At 39.3% G+C, this 20507-nt stretch overlaps 3 protein-coding genes across 4 annotated transcripts; 2 read left to right on the top strand and 1 right to left on the bottom strand.

The window, feature by feature from the left end:
* Positions 1-340: 340 nt before the first annotated feature.
* LOC308088537 (phospholipase A2-like) lies at positions 341-16093 on the top strand. 2 transcript variants are annotated; one of them, XM_080433012.1, is made up of 5 exons: positions 341-1070; positions 14396-14517; positions 14923-15079; positions 15275-15402; positions 15781-16093. In XM_080433012.1, the coding sequence occupies exons 2-5, from the start codon at positions 14478-14480 to the stop codon at positions 15903-15905; spliced, it is 450 nt and encodes a 149-aa protein (XP_080289138.1). In that variant the 5' UTR covers positions 341-1070; positions 14396-14477; the 3' UTR covers positions 15906-16093. The 2 variants fall into 2 exon arrangements, with proteins under 2 accessions (XP_080289138.1, XP_080289139.1); XM_080433013.1 differs by lacking the exon at positions 14396-14517.
* On the bottom strand, positions 10838-11374 carry LOC308088227 (protein tyrosine phosphatase type IVA 2-like; the record flags this gene model as incomplete). The annotated part of the gene is made up of 1 exon (XM_080432633.1): positions 10838-11374. The coding sequence occupies one exon, from the start codon at positions 11372-11374 to the stop codon at positions 10838-10840; it is 537 nt and encodes a 178-aa protein (XP_080288759.1).
* Positions 16094-19469: 3376 nt separating the features above from the next.
* On the top strand, positions 19470-20441 carry LOC308089029 (phospholipase A2-like; the record flags this gene model as incomplete). Its single annotated transcript, XM_080433608.1, has 3 exons — positions 19470-19621; positions 19881-20008; positions 20320-20441. 3 exons carry the CDS (start codon positions 19470-19472, stop codon positions 20439-20441), a joined length of 402 nt encoding a protein of 133 aa, XP_080289734.1.
* Positions 20442-20507: the final 66 nt, after the last annotated feature.

Genomic DNA, 20507 nt, shown 5'->3' on the forward strand with positions numbered 1-20507 from the left:
AGATACACTTAACCAACATACAAATTCCTCTTTTTACTTACTCCATATTTATGACAACTATACTTACATGTATATACATATAGGGCGCGTTCGGAAATACAGCACTGAGCGCACTGGCCAATACAAACTAATAGGCGAGTGTGCTCCGGTGCGTAATTTCCGAACGCACCCATAGTAACAGGCCATATATGAGGCGCAGTTTACGGAGCTAGTTCAGGCCAGGCAACTCAAGGGATTGGGCTAACCGATCAGGTGACTAAGTCACATGCACTCTTCTCCTGGTCGGTGAGTTATAAGTAATGCTCTGCCTACCTATCCAGTCTGGTTGCGCTCTTCTGCTGCTCTGACGTGCGACGCTGCTGCTGCTGCTGCTCTGCTGCCGAGATCCTGCCGGATCTGCTGCCCTTGCTTGCTCCCTCTGCTGCTTCCCATGAAAGTCATATATTGTTCATGTAGGTGGTCATACGGCGTCGGTGTTCTTGGTTGATGGTTGTAATCATAGCTACTCAGCGGCGTGCTACTGGTCTAATCGTGGTATTACTTTCTTTACTTAAGTAAAAAACTAAATTAAATTATGGCTAAAATCTCTTGCTAAACGCTCAGCTCAAAAGCAGTAGCGTTCGTCATTGATCGATATCAGTATGGTCAACTAGAGTGTAGAAATAGAGTAACGACACGCTTGATTCCGCCGCAAAACTGGCTCCTTAGGCTATAGTTCCAAACATTGAGTTAGACGGAGCACTTCCGCATTCCGGGCTATAGTTCCAAACAATGGGACTGCCTCATTGAGTTAGACGGAGCACTTCCGCATTCCATTCTTACAATGGGAGTCGACGCTAGTGTCAGAACTCTCTCTATGGCACTGGGTTGACGGTAATTCACCAACAGTGTTGCTTAAGTTGCTATGTTTTCTTATCGTAAGCAACGATGGGCTCGGGGTTCTGTTATGGTCCCCAGTTTAGCGTGTATTTGTTCAAAGTAGTTCACTTTATCTCAAGATTGGGTTTCTAGACCTGGTTGTTTACTTCTCAAGAGATGACGTCACCGATCTGTGCGCGCTGATATGGCTGGTAAGTACTGCTTGGTAGAGAGAGGGCATGGCTTCACTTTGTGATTTGCTTTGCTTGTTCTGGCTCTAATGTTCAGATTAATATCTTTATGTACTGGTTAAAACACGGATATGCTCAGTTGGCTGCATCTTGCTTAATTTATAGTTTAATGTATCATGGTTAGTTCAGTGGCTTTAGATGGTACTCTTATTCTGAAGAGATCGTCCACCGGAAGCTAACTTGTGAGTAGCGTTCAAGAAGTAGTTGTTAATGCTGCTAGAATTTATTGAAATCGATTTAGCAGTTATCTATAGGAGGTTCTGTTTTGGCGTAGGGCTGGAACGGATGAACTATTACGTTATGGGATAAAGGGATAAGTTTGGTTCCGTAGTCATGCTGTCTGACTCTATGATTGGTTGACTTTTCTGGTGTAACCTGGGAATTGTAGTCTCTGCTCAAGCCTCCGGCGTCAGATCAGTGGTTATGATACAGGCAGAGAGATTTTATTCACGTGCCGATCGCTGCATAAGCTATATTTATTATTTTATGTAGTCTGCGTGGTAAAATAAATTTCAATCAGGCTGGATGGCATAAGATGTTAAGTAATCTCAGTAAGCCACAGCAACTAAAGCATTATATTGATAAAATTATTATACGTTATGAACTTGCTTGTGACTTGCAATATGAGTTATACGTTATGAACTTGCTTGTGACTTGCAATATGAGTTAAACAGCAATAATATTAAGTATCACAGCGTAGGATTAATAAATGTGCAAGTCTAGTTGGTATTAAATATCATAGGTTACCGGTCCGTTCGGATTCCAATCATCATTTAGCAGTATCTTTATCAGAAGGCTGCGAGTATGTTGTAAGGATGTGCATAGATCATTCTATGCTTAAAGCAGTCTGTAGTTGTGCAGACTGGCATTATATCGCGTTAATTTTAGTTATGGGCGGATAGTAGTGGTAGGGATGATTTATCTCCATGTGCGATGGTGGCTATAGTTTATCTCTCCTGTAGATATGTCTGGCATCTATTTGCAGAGTAGGAAATGGCACCAGACGTTGTCAATTCATGTAGCAGTTCAATTGCTCTAATATGTGGTGGAGGTAAAGTAGGCGTTTCATATTACGATGAAATAAACAAATGAACTTGCAGTGCAGATTAGACGTTATTGGTCGCATTCTACCGTTGCTTATGCTCTTGTATTGCTAAATTACACTTGTTAAGGATCAGGATGAGCTAAAGGGATTCTCATTTTGCTGCATACATTTGGATAAGAGATGGTAGAGACGTTGTAGCACAGGCTAACACAGTACGTTTGCTTCTTTGTGGAAGCTTTAGATTGTCGTAGCACAGGTTAGCACAGCATGTTTGCTTATGTGGAAGCTTACATTGTTTGTAGCACAGGCTAGCTCAGCATGTTTGCTTCTATGTGGAAGATTAGAGTGGTGTAGCACAGGCTAGCACAGCATGTTTTGCCTACGTGGAGGCCGAATTGTTAGCACAAGCTATCTCAGCATGCCTTGCTACGTGGATAGCTCTGGATTGTTTGTAGCACAGGCTAGCATAGCATGGTTTGCTTCCCACGTGGAAGCTTGAATTGTCTTAGCACAAGCTATCTCAGCATGCTCGCTACATGGATAGCTCTGGATTGGTTGTAACACAGGCTAGCATAGCATGGTGCTTCCGACGCGGAAGCTTGGATTGTTCGTAGCAAAAGCTAATTCAGCATGTTTGCTTCTCATGTGGAAGCTTGGATTGTTGGTAGCACAAGCTAAACACAACATGTTTTGCTTCCCATGCGTAAAGCTATCAAATTGGTTGTAGCACAAGCTAAACACTGCATGCTTTCTTCCATGTGGGAGGTACATGGTATATAGAAAAGTTGGTTGCCGAGTGATGTTGTCATGAGCATCAAGATTACAGAAGTTAAGTTATTGCAACAGGATAGATAGTGGGGCTTCAGTAGAGTCAAGATATCAGTCATTTGTCCAGGTTGGCTGGTGCGCATCAATTAAATAAAAAAAAATAAATATATATATATATATATATATATATATATATTTTGCCGCGACATATCTCGCAGGACGGATAAAAGAGGGACTCCGATCCTGGCTGCTCCTGTTATCAATAGTTACACTATGTTGATGGGCTCTTTGCTTGTCTCATGCTTATCAAAAGCTGGGTGACTGGAAGTATTTGTCCCCGTATAAGAGGCGCTGCTGTATTCGCCAGAGTGGGATGCTCACGGCATATTTAGCACCACATCAAGGTGTGTTCATCACTGGTGACGAGTGTTGCAGCGCAACCAGCAGCTTGCGGTGTGCGACTGACTGTGTCAGGATTGAGGCCACACTCGTGCATTGACGTGCAGCATGCGTCCCCACTCATCCACAGTGAAGCACGCACGATTCACCGTGGCTATGTGAGTGGCTTCAGGAAGTAAATTCCTGTCCCAGCTGTCTATAACGGCGTCATCTCGTCCAGGGTGGCTTATCATGGTAATTGCAAAAATAATTCTGCTTCTGGTTCTAGATTCCAGGTTGAGCTACCTACGCTCTTGGCGGCACTGTGAGCTCTCAAGGCAGCGTGAGAGAGCTGTTCGAGATGTGGGCTTCTCAGTGTTCTCAGCACTATGCTGCATCATCTACTGTGCGGGCCAGCACAAGGCTCTCAAGGCAGCGTGAGAGCACTTGAGATGTGGGCTTCTCAAGGTCTTCTCGGCACCTATGCTGCATCATCTACTGAGCTGCCTAGCCTCGCTGCTAAACTCTGCTAAATCAATTCTGCCAACCCTCTGGCGTCTGGCTCTGTTGGGCCGATCCAGACTTGCAACAGATGGCATTTCGTGCTAAATCTATTAGGCTATGGATGGAGAGGGATATCGGCGTTAGCTAACATTATTCACATGTCTAATAATCTGCGTCAAGCTCTGCAAGCTATAATTTAAGCTTGTATACCAAATTCTTTCTGCATCAACTGCTATGATGCTAATTGCTAACATGCTGCCACATGGCGCTTAACCCATTTAGACCATGGCCGATTCAAAAATCGCCTTCTAAATCTGACTAAATTCTGCAAACTTAGTTTAAAATATATATATATAAAATGCATGTTGCTATACGGTAAATGGCAACATGAACCCAAAATGGGTTAAATTGGTCATAGGATGGCCGGGCTAATCCAGAATTGCAATAACATTGTGTTTGTCTCTCCATCTGTAGGCCTAAACTTGAACTGGTTCACTGCAAAGCTGCGAGAGATCTGCTCAAGCTGCGGGCTTTCTCCATCCTCCGTATTGGTGTAGCTACACCTGCAGCGCTGCTTGCTTCTGCTTCTCTTAAATCTATGGGGCGAGGGTCCTCAGGAGCTTACGTAGATAACGTAGATATTGGTTAATAAGGATGACATTCTGCAGGCTAAAAGCTCATGAGTATGAGCGCTCTCGCTGTTCTATCGCTAATTCAATAAATGCTGCTCGCTTTAATTACAACTCGGGTGGATTGCTGGGGATTTAGTTATTGGTGACTTCATGGCGTTAAAATGTTGGGCTATTTAATATGTTGGGTTTAAAAATGTTGGGCTATTTAATATGTTGGGTTTTAAAAAATGTTGGGCTATTTATGACTATAGTCAGGCTAATATATTATATATATATATATAGTACTGATTCAGATGTTAAGTAAAGATAGCACGTCTTTACACACATAGTCAGTACACTTTATTTATTATGGATGATAAACAATAGTTATCATTCATCATAGGATGACTCATTATATATATATGTGTATAGATATATATATAGCAGATTTCTTTGAAAAAGAAATAAATATAGAATGTCCTCTTCGAATCCGAGTTGGTGCGGCACAGCGTGGACGCCATATTAGGATACCGTCTAGGACTCCTGGATTCAGGGAGCAGCGGGTACCTGGATTCATCAGGCTCGCTGAACACATGGATGCATGCTGCATTTGTTTAGTTAAATTTAAAAATGAAATGTGAGGAACACTATCATGTTAGTAAGAAACAAGTCATGGAGCTCCACCATTCTCACAGATGGTTGGTCCGGCGTCAGGCCCTGTGCTCTCAAGCCGTTTTGGGGGTTCTTGCTGTTTTGGGGGTTTAATTCATTCCCTGTAAATGCTAATTGGCATGTAACATTCATTAAAATGTTATCCTTACATGGAATGAATGGATTCAGAGGCCTGACGCCAAACTATGCTTCCTCTTGTTTCTATACCATGCTCAAGCTTGCTAAATATATATTGCTAATAAATATATATTCTAATCCAATCTAAGAGTTGTCTGACTGAAATGAGGCGCAGTTTACGGAGCTAGTTCAGGCCAGGCAACTCAAGGGATTGGGCTAACCGATCAGGTGACTAAGTCACATGCACTCTTCTCCTGGTCGGTGAGTTATAAGTAATGCTCTGCCTACCTATCCAGTCTGGTTGCGCTCTTCTGCTGCTCTGACGTGCGACGCTGCTGCTGCTGCTGCTCTGCTGCCGAGATCCTGCCGGATCTGCTGCCCTTGCTTGCTCCCTCTGCTGCTTCCCATGAAAGTCATCCCACCCGCCTCCCCGGCATCCACCTGTAGGCTCTGTTTCTAGATCCCCTTGGGGGTTTAATTCATTCCCTGTAAATGCTAATTGGCATGTAACATTCATTAAAATGTTATCCTTACATGGAATGAATGGATTCAGAGGCCTGACGCCAAACTATGCTTCCTCTTGTTTCTATACCATGCTCAAGCTTGCTAAATATATATTGCTAATAAATATATATTCTAATCCAATCTAAGAGTTGTCTGACTGAAATACAGCTAGACTTCTTCTTCTTTCGGCTAATTCCCATCATGGATCGCTGCAGCTGATCATCTGTTTTAATCTGTTTTCATCTGTTTCTGTCCTCTGCATCTTTCTCGGTCACTCCAATCCTCTTTGGCCTTCCTCTTCTTTTGCCTGGCACTGGCAGCTCTACAGCATCCTTCTCCTAACATACTTAACCTTGCCTCTATTGCTTTGTCCCTTTATCCCCAAACCTTACAACCTGGGCTGTCCCTCTAACGTAGTCATTTCCGATCTTGTCACTCCTAATGAGAAACGTAGAATCTTCATTTCTGCCATAATGTCCAGCTCTGCCTCCTGTCTTTTCATTAGTATATCCTGTCATAGATACATTGGCTATGTATGTCTATCTATCTATCTATCTATCTATCTGTCTAGATCTATCTACCTTCCTATATCTACCTGCCTGCCTGCCTGCCTACATGTACTATACCGACCAACCAACCAACCATGGGGTTCTGCCACCAGGTGGTGCAACTGGTGCAGAACCTCCTTTTTAGACAGATGTCCTTAAAGAATGCCAGTGCAGTAGCAGAACATTGTCATTTGTTGTTCCAAGATACAATGTCAGTGAGAATCATTAATCGGTACAGTTGTACATACAAACTGAACGTAGGCTAATAGTTGAGACATCATGGAAATGAGAGAAGTTGAGAATCTATACTACAATAGATATTATTATTAATAGTAGTTAGTAGTAGAATATTAATAGTATTTTAATATATATTATTATTTTTTAAATATAATATATTATTACTTTGATAGATATTGTTATTATCATTATTGGCAGCATGCACAAGAAATGTGGTGCAGCATGTGAGAAATCGATCCAGGGGGTTGTCTGGATTAACTCCAGACAAACAGATAGCATCTTGTAGACCATGGCTAGCCTACCACAGAGTTACTGTCAAACTTGTACACTACAATGAAGGCTACCACACATTATGAGTTGAGCATGGTTGGCTGTGAACGAGGCCTGGACCTATGCTATATGCTATGCTATACAACTAATTGTAACAGGAGGAGCGAGATTGTAATGTATCATATTGCAACTATTTTGAATATAAATTATTTAGACAATACACTGATAACAAACAAGCAATATGTAGTAGGTAAACTGAAAGATGAAGACATTCACCTGCATCACAGACCGGAAGGGCTTAATTTGTTAGCGTGGATCTGGAAAGGACTCACCTTATGTAGGTAAGATGGTATTTGTACATGTCAGTGTAAATATATTCTAAAATATAGACCAAGGTACGCTTTCTCTGCAGGAAAATAGGAAATGCTAATATCTCAGAACATAAGGCTTTGAATAACATGCCATGACTGCCACAACCTCTTCATTCACCTTTGACCCGGACTTGTCTCTTGCAGCTGGTCCATTGTGACTTGTTCACACACAAACTGGACCTTTCGGCCTGAAGAATTAAGCCGATGTGTATCTAAAATGGCCACTGGTTGCAAGAAGTAGATTGTATGGAGGACAATGGGGAAATTACCATATACTTATCACTTGATTTATTACCTCATTAAACATTCAAGTTCTTCAATACAACATGATGTTCATTTTGTAAATTATTATGGTCCCATTTAGAGTAAAATATAGGATAAAGCAGGCTATGCTTTAGGGTGTGGCTACATCCGCCTTCTTTGCAGGGTGCTGGTTGGAAAAATCAGGTTCACTGAGGAACTCGGTCTCTCTCATTGTTCACAACAGCAAGTAGGTTCTCATATCCAGGCATTGTACTCTGGGAGATGCTCCAAACAAAGCAGAAGGACAGAGAGGGTTGCTCTTTGCACTCATTGCATAGCCACTGAACCCTCTGCATTCTCAGACTCTGTTTCATTCTGTTCATTATTCTCGGACAAGTCCAATATCTCAACTCCAGTGCTATAATTTAATTGCGACTCAATCTTATTCTCTAGGACTTTGATTAACTTGCTAGCATCGTCCAAACACTGAACCCCCCCAGGAAGTTTCACACCAACATGAATTAGGATTAACATAGGAATGAATGAGCCTAGATGCATATCAATTGTCCATTGTGTGACCTGTAGTGTAGGTGTTCGAGCAACGTGCGTGTCATTAAAATAGAGTGCAACCACATACCAAATCAGCATTGCAACACTGCATAGGATCCATTAAAAAGTTAAAAGTATACATATTTAATAATAACATTTTGCTGGGGACCCCCTGGAACCCCCCAAGGACCCCTGGGGGTCCCCGGACCCCACTTTGAGAACCAATGCTTAACGCTTTTTGAAAGTCCTGAAAAAAGACTCGCGCAACAAAAATCGGCAAGACACACCATCTCCGGTTTACTTCCCGTATCTGCATAGTCTCGCGTCTCACGTAGCTATCTGCATGAAGTGGGCGGACGCCTTTTTAGGAGACTGGAAGCAGGTTGGCGTCCGCCCACTTCACGCAGATAACTACGTGAGACGCGAGACTATGATGATACGGGAAGTAAACCGGAGATGGTGTGTCTTGCCAAATTATGTTGCGCGAGTCTTGTTTTCTTTTGTCGATCTGCTGTTTTTGCTATTTTAGAATGTTTATGCTGAAAAGTAACAGTTTTGGCCATAATGAGGTTTCCGCCAGACAACATATTTATATTTATATTGCACATGCAAAATTGCTGCTATACGAAAACGTATTGTTACCGCACTGTTTCTTATTTTTATTTTCATTTGCAATAAAATGTCACTGACATCACAAGGTATTCTTCATTTTATGTATGGTCCAGTATATTATTAATTCATATCAGTCACTGTATTCCAGTGGGGCAAGGCAGCCTAAACTGTAAGTCTTAAAAAAAATATATAAAACATAACCCTAACCCTCAACAGTGGGATAAAATCAATATGGTAATATGTTATGCAAATGAGCCATGTGGTCGAATGTAAACAAATCGCTAGTGCAGTCTGGATCTGTCATGACCGTCATGGATGAACTGGTGAAGGTAGGCTAGCGGCCAGAACCTGAGTTTGACTCTAAGTCCTGGGTCTAAGTCCTCACCATCCAGGAAAACAACTTGTACTCTAATTGTAAAGATCTTTCCAGTGTCAGGTTGTGGTGGTTCTAGGAGTCTTCCACAGGGTGGAGTCTGTCGTGGTGCTGTGAAAGTGTCTGCTAACCAAGGACAGCTTTGTCTCATTTATCTTCAAAGTAGAATTGATAACAAGCATGGTTTCCATGAACACGTGACAACCATGGCGTGGCTGTTCTCAGAGAGGATAACCGTAATGCAAGTGGCAATGAAGCATGTCCTCCCACCTACTGAGCATCTCACCAAGCTTGATGTTCAGAACCCTGCGGACCAAAACCTGTGTCCATCATCAGGTGCACAGCTACCATCATGCAGTCAGTGGGGCGACTGGCTAGAATCTGACCCTGCTGCCGTCTCCTCCTCAAGAGTGCCAGTAGGCCTACATGCTGCTTGGCGGCTACTACTAGGCTCACTTGAAGGCGTAGCAGCCATCTGGTTAGTCGCTGTGTTGACGTTACACTGCTACAACTGTTGCTGCCGATAGACTGGGCTGAAGGGGAGGGGGAGGCAGTGAACACAGCCACAAGACTGAAACAGGATCACACTGATCAAATCCCCAGAAACAATCCCACAGAAGTCTGACCAATGTGATTAATGGTGTGTGGGGATAGACAGCGTGCATGCGTGTGTGCGTAGTATTCACTCCAGTGAGATTTAAAGAAAACTGTGGAAAGATTATATACACACATTTTGTTTATGGACTAAGTGTCTTCACATTCCTGCCAAAAGCTATAGACTGCCATGTTAATCATAGTCTGTGAATACAGCCAACCTAAGGCTATTTAAACCTAAACTGAAAGTGAATTGAAATAAGTGAAAGGGGGAAGACATTACTGCAATTGCAGGGGAGCCTTTCCAGATCTGTGCCGTTCTGTGTGCAAAAAAGTAACACACCAATACCATGAATCATTCAAGTTTTATTTTTATTCTTGAGATTACACATTACAGTAATTTAACTCATTTACAGTTTACAATGTCATCAACATCATCGTGTTGAAAATAAAACAATTTAAGAACAAAGAAAATATTAAAGGGATAATTGCAAATATAAAACCAAGATAATGTAAGAGAAATTTCTAAAAACAATTGCAGATTGTGTAAAAAATTGTTGCAGGCTGAAAAAATAATTAGGATGGACTCCAAAAGTCTGCGTATCTGTCCTTTACCCATCAAGAACCGTACGACTTCAACTTCAATCTCAATGTGTGTCAACCGAGGGAGTGCTGTGCCTGGTGTGAAGTTGGTCCTCCTAAAAATATAGATCAATCTGCAGATCTATAAACTGTACATGGAAATCCCTGATGTCATCAATCTGTATGTGTCCCTTTTATGCCCATATATGGAGATTTCATCTGTCCGTCATAAAGGGAGAGTCCTGATGTCATCAATATGGCATCATAGTACTGACGCCATAGCTCAAGGGACATGCGCCCCCGGGGCATCAGCCTTGTGTCTATAAATGCACAAATTATCTGTATCTTCTCTCTCTCTGTCCTTTTTATGCCTATATATACGGAGATCCTTTATCTTCTGTCTGTGTCCCTTTTATGCCCTTATATGGAGATCCCTGATGTCTTCAATATGATGTCATAGACTATCCTCCAAGTACTATGACAACTGGTACTCTGACAATGGGTACAACAGGTATTCTGACCATGGGTAATAGCTACAACAGATATTGCATAACCGGAAGGGCATGAGTTCCTAACACGGGCATCGCCCGATTTAATTGAATCAACTTGGTGAATTCCTCTGGACTCTTTTGTTCAATTAATCATCTGTTCGTGCTCTCGTGTGATCAATTTACCACGATGCCATGTTAACAAATCACTACAATAATTACTTGACAGCTAGCTTTCTGTTAATTTGCATTATTACATGGCCTACTGCACACAGCAGTTGTGGCTGCCATTCTTGAACCGTGAGTGCAGGCTGCGCAGGCGCATTTTGGGCCTGTATTTCTCGAGGTAAAGAAGCTGTTTGGAGTTGAAGGCTCCGCGTCTCGTCTGCCTTATGAACTGTACCGCATCCTCATACTTCATCCCACATTCGATGAGGGCTAAGGCCACTAAGACCGGAGCTCGGCCCAGGCCCGCCACACAGTGGACTGCGATGCAGCAGCCGGGCTCCTCGCAGAACTTTGTCTTCAGTAGGTTGAGCCAGTCCTCAACGATCTGTGTGGGAGGGGTGTTGCCATCATCGTAGGGCCAGTCCAGGACCGGGATTCCTTCCTTCTCGACTGCAGCTTTGTCGTAGGTTGGGTCACACACTCTCACTAGTGTGTTCACCTCAAATCTCTTCAGCTCCTCCGTGAACCTTTTGAGCGTGTAAGTGGTGGGGTTGTGGGTGATGAGGAACCTCATCCGCTCATAGGCAATCTCAACTGCAGGCTGGTTCATCATGGCAATATGACGGTCCATTCAAATTAATTGATTGGCTGTCAAGAAAGCAGAAAGGCAAGACCTCTTATCCGGCTGGGACAAGAGCAGAGCAAAAGTCTGGTCAAAGGACTACGTTGGAAATTCACAGGGAGCCCCCTTTGAATCTCAGTGTTGCTGGAGTCAAGGTGGTTTCTTGGGCTCGTAGTCCAGCTGTGGAGTGCTGATTAACCTGTTGGAGGTGAGCGTGTTTCTAGTGTAAACATTAGAAACAATAAAGCTGATTGAACTTAGAGAACCCGTAATTGTGCCGTAGAAAGCAAATAATGCAACTTTAATTGTGATCCGTCGTTGTTGTTGTGTTCTTCTTCCTTCAAGTATCGCGCTCTTATAGCTGTCTAAGTCAGATCTTGACCAATCACGGAGGTCCACTCCACTCACTGTTCAAGTGTGCTGGTTGGAAATACTGCGTACAGACGTAACCATGGCAACATCAACAAACATAATAGGTACTTATTATGCCTAATTCAGCCCCCTGCCCGCCGAGATACAGCCCACCCCCTATGCCTACCCCTCAATCGGAAATATTGCGTAACCATGGCAACCTCAACAAACAAAGCAGTTGTACACCTTGGCGAGATATTCCCCCTATGCCCATATATGGAGATCTCTGTAGGCCTATCTGTCTACAGTCTGTCTATCTGCCTGTGTTCCTTTTATGCCCATATATGGAGATCGCTGATGTCATCAGTATGTGCCCATATATGGAAAGTTGTTAAAACGAGTAAAAATACTTCAAAGTAAATAAATTGAGTAAAAATACTTAAACATAGTTACCATGAGTAAAAATACTTAAAAGTTGAAAAAATGAGTAAAAATACTTTAAAGTTTCTAAAATTAGTAAAAAATACTTTAAAGTAAATAAGGTGAGTAAAAATACTTTAAAGTAAATAAATTGAGTAAAAATACTTAAGAGTATTTAAATTGAGTAAAAATACTTAATAATACTTAAAATTTGTAAAATTACTTAAAAGTTGTTAAAATGAGTAAAAATACTTAAAAGTTGTTAAAATGAGTAAAGAATACTTTAAAGTACATAAATTGAGTACAAATACTTAAAAGTTGTTAAAATGAGTAAAGAATACTTTAAAGTACATACATTGAGTACAAATACTTAAAAGTTATTATAAAGAGTACAAATACTTAAATTTAATTAAAATGAGTAAAAAATACCAAAATGTAATTACAATTGGTAAAAATATAAAAAGTCAGAAAAGAATTACTGATTTAAGTAAAAGTACTTCAGAGTCACTAAACTGAGTACAAATACTTAAAAGTAACAAACTTGAGTATAAATACTTTTAATTAACTATATGGAGTAGAAATATTTAAATGTAATTAAAGTAAGTAAAAAGTAACACATGTAAGTATAACTACTTAAAAGTTCATAAAATCATTAAAAAATACTTCAAAGTAACTAAATAAACCTAAATTGCACCCATACTGTAGAATCTAAAAATCCTGATTTTTTATATTCCATCCTGATTTTTTGGGGGGATTTCAAAGTTTGCAGTAGTGGCGAATTTGAACAAAATGCCTCAAATCATGAACGCAATCATGAAACTTTGCACGCACATTCCCACTAGGCCAAGAAAGAAATGCCACCCTACATTTTTCAAATCGGCCTCATGGTGGTAGATTCACGTTTTGCCCTATAGCTCTTGAACTGTAGGTCATACAATTTTTTTTTTTTTCCCTTTGGAATCCTTGGATTATTACGCAAATTCCAAAATAAGCCACACCCATTTCCATGTGTTTTCTTTTACTTTGCTGGCCCACAATAAGCTACCTGGCCTGGCGGAGACCATGTGCTCCAAGCACATTTTTCTAGTTTTTTTTTGTTCTTATTAAGGTTCATGGCAACAGATAGGCTATAGGATATACTGTATGATTCCATTAACAAATGTGTATGAAACACTTTTCCATGCTTTTAAACTACAGAGAGAGACACACAATCAACAGGAATCGCAGTGTTGTAAACATATTTTCTAATACATATTCCTGTGGTGTGTTGGAGCATGGAATGTCTTTCATTTGTGCATAATCTGCCTGACTGTGGAAAAATGTGAGTTTGTAGATCTACTATTTTCACCCCAGAATAGGGGCACTGGGGTTGTTTTAAGTATTGAGAAATATGTTTGTACCCCTATCTAATCTTATAATCAACAAAAACTATTTTTCTGAAGTACTTTGAAATCTCTTTTGACATTCTTAATTAAAGTCATTCTACCCTACAAGTTGACATACTTTTCCCAGCCTATAGGATGTGCAGGGTTAAACAATGTCTTTAAAGAATATATGAAAAAAGTACAATATGTACGAAGTAGGCCTATATATGTTTTCTAACAACTGTTCTTAAATGTTAACATTAAACATGGTGTTAACATGGTGACACACTTAGCACACGTGAGCTCAGTGTGAACATGTACATGTATGGGAACCTACACATATGTTATGACAACAAAGCAAAGCAAGGAGGTGTGCCCAAGGAATCGAGGAATAAAAAGACAGATCAAGGAATAAAAAGACAAATGACAACAGATGAAGACAAATGTGTGTTAGATATTGTCTACGCATGAATGCTCAGTGGAATACATATTTCACAATACTTTATGCATGTGAGATTCTTACCAACAAAATTCCCCTTCAATAGTTATATTTGCCAGTTAATGAATTGTAATGGCAATGGAAATATAGTATAGTATGATATCCTTCATACTGTTGTGATAAGTAGCCTACTTCTTTGATGCACTCAAACAGTTTATGCATACTACATTACAGTACAGTATATACTATATAGACAAATCTAAAACTGTCTATTCATACTTTGCTTCATTGGTGCTTGTTGGCTCCAAGAGTAAAGAAAAGAATACATTATTTATTTATTTTTATAAATTGGTTATGTGCTTTGTTTGCAAACCTTCTTTAACAAGTAACTACACAAGTACCCTCTGTGTCCTAACTCCCTCTTGTTATTTACCCCTTATCTCTTCCTATCTCCAGCCCCTAACACATCCACCGACCACCTATAAAAGCAGGTCTGGTCAAAGTGTTTTTTGTGCTAGCTCTAGCCCACCCTGTAGCCATGAACACCACTTATCATCTGTCACTGCTGCTTCTCACTGGTAAGACTGACGTGAATAACTAGTACTTTAATGAGTCCTTTTTAACCACTTATATCCTGTTTTATACTTTTCAAAAATAGCTAAAATAGCAAATCTACAAGCTCATAATGTGTCTCAGGCATTTTTGCTATGTGTTAAAAAACTCAAAGTGGTATCTTACGTACAACGATCAGGCTTAATTCCTCCCCCCAAAAAACTAATGCTGACTGTGGCAAATTAACTTCTCTAGAATTCATGAGGTGGTTTGTTTATTTTCTTTGTACAATATTAATAATACATTTGATTTAAAACATATATTTTTAAAGTCATACGATACATTATTTGAGAGTGCCATTGAAAGTACCTGAGAAGACCTGCAACTGTTGTATTGAACAATAATGTCATAATATACTGTCTTCTTGCTAGCCTGCGTGGCCAGTGGCGCGTTACTGCCAAAGGCCTTGTGGCAATTTGGAGGCATGATCCAGTGTGCCCAGCCAGGGATCAACCCTTTGACTTACAACGACTATGGCTGCTGGTGTGGACTTGGTGGGAAAGGTGCCCCTCTTGATGAAGTGGACATGTAAGACATTTGATTTGTTAAATGCCACTGGTGCTTAGACTAGGGGATGTAGATCCTACACAGGCTGGAGAGCTGACAGCATTATGTCTAAAATAGATGATATTTTAACTCAACAAAAATCTGAATATTCTCTATGCTGAGGATATACAGAATTCAAATGTTCTCCAAAGTTTGACTTTTCCCTCATAATTGCAGGTGCTGTAAAACCCATGATAGATGCTACTATGCAGCCAGAAGGGCTCCAGGTTGCAAAGCCATTGCCGACCTTCCATATATTATTGATTATGACTATACCTGCGCCAACCAACAAGTCACTTGCACAGGTAACTCTAATTGAATGATTGGCGCTTTGACCTGTTTAAAACTAAATGTAATTTACCACAGTGTGTTGGTGTAATGTTTAATTGAATAGCATAGCATTATCAAGACTACATTTCTGAAATGCCAGTAACAGCACTAGAGTTAGAGGTTTGATTGAACTGGGGAGACCCATGCTAAAAATGTAGGGCTATGCATTAATGACTTGGTAAGAAGTTTTGGATAGAAGCATCCACCAAATGTACATGATATGGAATTCATTCACTCATGTACCGTTTAAACACAAGCTCATACTATCCATATTATATAAACCGTATATAATGTAATATCATTGCTGGCATATGATAACCCTTTGTACTCCCTGACTAAATCTGTGTCTGCAGATACCAATGAGAAGTGCCAGGCTGCTACGTGCGAGTGTGATCGAGTGGCAGCCCACTGCTTTGCCCAGGCTACATACAACCCTGAAATCAAGAACGTAGACCAATCACTTCACTGTGTCGAATGAGCAAAGTCATGCTTAACTAAATCAAAATTAAAGGAATTTGACATAATTAGAGATTGGATATTTCTATTTTTCTTTTTGTTGCTCTCATTAATTTTGTGACATTTTGTTTTTTTGGTAAGATTATGACAAACTACCACATATGTTTCTGTACCTGTAGCTGTACTTACTATTACAGCTTGAAATGAAATGCTGAGTTGAGTTAATGAAATGTCACAGTATTGACAAAACTGCAACTCTTTATTTGTTATTTATTGTTGAGTTTTTGACCCCCAATATATTTGGAACCGAGTTTGGCTAAAGCCTGTTAAGTATTTGGATGGAACATTTTTGATTCCAGGAATTGTATTATTACATAAACAACTTTTTATATTTACTTTGAAAATAATTAAACCTTTGCTCAAGGTTCATACAATGTCCTTGGCTCTTTGTTCAGCCATGGACATATTCCAATTAAGCATTCATGACAGCAACTGTGTTTGTCTCAAGATTAATCGTCCACATGTTTACAAATCAAGGTCAAGGTTAGTATGAAAATACAGAATAGACAAGCAACTCTTTGTTGTAACTTTGAGTGAGTGCAACAGGGGGAGCTGTATGTTAGAAATCAAAAGGTTGGTTTCAAAATGATACATTCACATTTTGAAAGAGTGACACTTGTTCCACAAACAGATGTATTGGCATCATAGTAAGTCTTGAAGGTATGGTAGGAGTCCTGTAGACACAGAATACGGTCGTATGTTTTATTGTGGACTCAAATTAACACAAGCCTACAGGTTCTTAGCTGTTAGGGTTTCTTTGTCACCTTGAACATATATGGCATTATGCTCTTGGGGAGAGTTAGAGCCTGGAATGTCATTATTTGTGTATTTATTTATGCCTGGACTGATGGAGAACTGATGCCTAATTCATGATTCAGAAAGAAGAAAAGAATACTAATAATCATAATAATAATCATACTAATAAAGAAATAAAAAAATGTCAGATTTTCAAATGGAAAAAGGGAAATACACTATTTTGTTAAATAAATGCTTTTGTACCCCTATCTAGTGTAATAATCCCCAAGAATTATTCTTCGGAGGTCACAACTCTAATGACCTCCTTTCAAAGTCATTATTCCCCACACGTTCACAAAAAAATATATTTTAAGAAGATATGAAAAAAAGTGTATAGTAAAAGTGCATGTTTTTGTACTACTGTACATTTATTCTCGTTTGTTACAAAAAACAGCCAGTGCACGTCACATCTCAGTGTGGAAATGTGTGGGAACCTACACATATGTTATGTTCCACTAGCAGCCTGGTGGAACTGAGCCGTCATTTAAACAAAGAAAAGCAAGCAAGGTGTGATATCAAGGGAATAAAAAGAAGGACAAGATTATTTAAGCAGATTTTGTGGCATTAGTATCCCAAAGGACAACAGTGGTAAGAAAACAACTATGTTGTAATGTTTACATATATCAATGGTCATTACATCAATACATATTCCACAATACTTTACGCAAGTGAGATTCCTACCTACAATTTCCCCCTTAAACAAAGGTATTTGATTTGCAATGAATTAATTTTAATGTCAATATAAATATTGCATTATGTAAGTGTGGTACTGTATCCTTTATACTTTTGCGATTGGAAGTATTTCTCATTTGAAGCATACAATCGAAATACTACAGTATATATACATAGTGTATAGACAAATCTATATCCATCTTTGTCTCACTGATGCTTGTTTGCTCAAAGAGCAAAGAAAAAGAATAAAGAATCATATGTTTTGATGAATCGGTTATGTGCTTTGTTTGCTTAAAGGTAGGGTAAGTGATATTTTTTGGTTAAAACAAAAAGTATTTTGTTAAAAGGTTAAAATACTATATTCTGATAGTAATCATTGCTATAGAGTGTTTGTTCAGTAACAGATGTCTCCCTGTCTCTCCAGCTCTTTAATAAACAGAAAATACATTTTTCGGTAGGTGTCAAAATCTCAGCCAATCAGGAGAAAGTACCCATTTTTAAGCTTAATTTGTATAGTGTTCCAGTTAAAATTTTGTCTGCTCATTTCTTAGTGTCATCACTTCCAATTTCACTTGTTTAATCTATATCCTGATTGAGTTCTCTGTCCTGGTTGGATAAAATTGGAAATGAAACTACAAAAAAAAAAAAAAAAACTACAAAATACATTTTCTGTTTTATAAAGAGCTGGAGAGACATGGAGACTTTTGATATGGACAGGACACTCTATAGTAACGAGCACTATCAGAACATAGACCCATTTTGCAATTATTTGAATAATTGCAAATCACTTACCCTACCTTTAACTTCTTTAACATTATTATTGACTACACTAGTAACTTATTGGACAAATATAATGAAGTGAAATCATAAAACTACCTAAAACAGCTATAGTTAAGTCAAGCTCAATAAATAACTTCAAAGCTACAGTACTTGAGTTTAAGTGTTTTATTACCCAATACCCTGTGTGACATAATGCCAACCCTGTTATTTACTTATTTTACCCCTTATCTCTTAATCCATTAAGACTGGGAACACATCTGTGTAACCAGTTAAACCATTATCTTATAATTTGGCTATTCAAAAATAGCAGATCTACAAGCTCATAGCGCGGCACTCGATGCTATGAGCTAGATCTGCATTTTTTTTTTAATCTAATCTTTGCTTCTGGGGATCTAAGGAACAAAATATTTTACAAATGTTCGCTTTAAAAAATATATATTCAAAGATTTGCACACATTTTCAAGATTTCTTCAAAAATAGCAGATCTACAAGCTCATAGCGCGGCACCGAGCTTGTATATCTGCTATTTTTGAATGGCCAAAGAAATGTAAAATGACAGAGATGCGTTCCCGGATTGAATGGGTTAATATTTCCATTCCAGCCTCCTAAAACATCATATAAAAGGTCTGGCCAAAGTGTATTTTTTCTCTGCTAGCTCTGTAGCTCACCATGAACGCCACCTACCATCTGTCACTGCTGCTTCTCACTGGTAAGACTGATGTGAACAACTACTTTAATACCTTTAACCACCTAAGCCCTATTTCATGTGTACAAGCCTATGTACAAGCTCACAACACATTGTATCACAATGGTTTATGAGCTTGTAGGTTTTTCCTTCTCTTTTTTTTTCATTTTATAACGTTTTTGCCTATAATGACATGCTCAAAATAGGGACTCCAGGGTTTAAGTGGTTAAACTTTCTTATGCTATAACATTTATTTTAACAATCGGGCTTATAATATTTCTACCAAAATAGGTTTATAATAATTCTACCAAAATAATAATAATAAGAAGAAAGTGTTGACTATGACTACTTCTCTATAATTCATGAGGTCGCTTGTAAACTTACTTTACTATAATAATAATAATAATAATAATAATAATAATACATTTTATTTAAAGTGCCTATCATTATTTTCATAAGATTCACACATAGGTTGTTTTTAGAGTATAATTGACTGTACTGTACCAATGTCGTAAGGAGATCTGCAACCGTTGTATTGAATTATAAAGCCATAATATAACATACTGATTGCATCATGTCTCCCTGCTAGCCGGCATGGCCAGTGGCGCATTACTGCCAAAGGCCCTGTGGCAGTTTGGGCGCATGATCCGGTGTCCCCAGCCAGGGGCCAACCCTTTGGCTTACAACGACTATGGCTGCTGGTGTGGAATTGGTGGGAAAGCTGCCCCTCGTGATGAGGTTGACACGTAAGACATTTGGATTTGTTCAATGCCACTGCTGTGCTATCTTGTGCTTAGACTAGTTGATGTACACAGGCTGGAGCTGAAAGCATTCTGTCTAAAATAGAATAAATCCTATTTTGAAGTTTGAATTGATATCCAAAATTATTCAAGTTTCTTGTATTTCTGAAGAAGAAAAAAGAAAAATCCAAATATTGTCTATACTGAGGATATGGAGCATAAAAAATGTTCCACCCAAGTTTGACTTTTCCCCCAAAACTTTCAGGTGCTGTAAAACCCATGATGATTGCTACTATGCAGCCAGAACGATGCCTGGTTGCACAGCCATTATCGACCTTCCATATTTCCTTGTTTATGACTATACCTGCACCAACCAACAAGTCAGCTGTACAGGTAACACTAATTGAACGATTGGCGCTTTGATGTGATTGAAATAAAATGTAATTCAGAGTAGAGTAGTTGGTGTAATGTTGAATTGAATAGCCTAGCATTATTCAAGACTGCATTTCTGGCTTATTATGGCATGCCAGTAACGGCACTAGAGTTTGGGGTTTGATATAAGCAATTTATTCACTCATGTACTTCTATTTATATTTAAGCAGAAGCTCATACAATTCATATTATATAAACAGTGTATCAAATAACAATTTCATTGCTGGCATATGCTATACCTTACTACCCCCTTACCAAATCTGTGTCTGCAGATACCAATAAGAAGTGCCAGGCTGCTGTGTGCGAGTGTGATCGAGAGGCAGCCCACTGCTTTGCCAAGGCTACGTACAATCCCGAAAACAAGAACATAGACCAATCAGTTTGTGTAAACTGAGCAAAATCATGCCTTAATAAGTAATCAAATTACTTATTAAGGGTATTTGACATCATTTTTGAGAAT

Source organism: Gymnoscopelus braueri (assembly GCF_963280865.1).
Source record: "Gymnoscopelus braueri genome assembly, chromosome: 7".
Taxonomy (NCBI): Eukaryota; Metazoa; Chordata; class Actinopteri; order Myctophiformes; family Myctophidae; genus Gymnoscopelus; species Gymnoscopelus braueri.

Coding starts and splice junctions, on each gene's coding strand:
- LOC308088537 (XM_080433012.1), top strand. CDS start 14,478: ATGAACACCACTTATCATCTGTCACTGCTGCTTCTCACTG. Junction 15,080..15,274: donor CCTCTTGATGAAGTGGACAT/GTAAGACATTTG, acceptor TCATAATTGCAG/GTGCTGTAAAACCCATGATA. Junction 15,403..15,780: donor CCAACAAGTCACTTGCACAG/GTAACTCTAATT, acceptor CTGTGTCTGCAG/ATACCAATGAGAAGTGCCAG.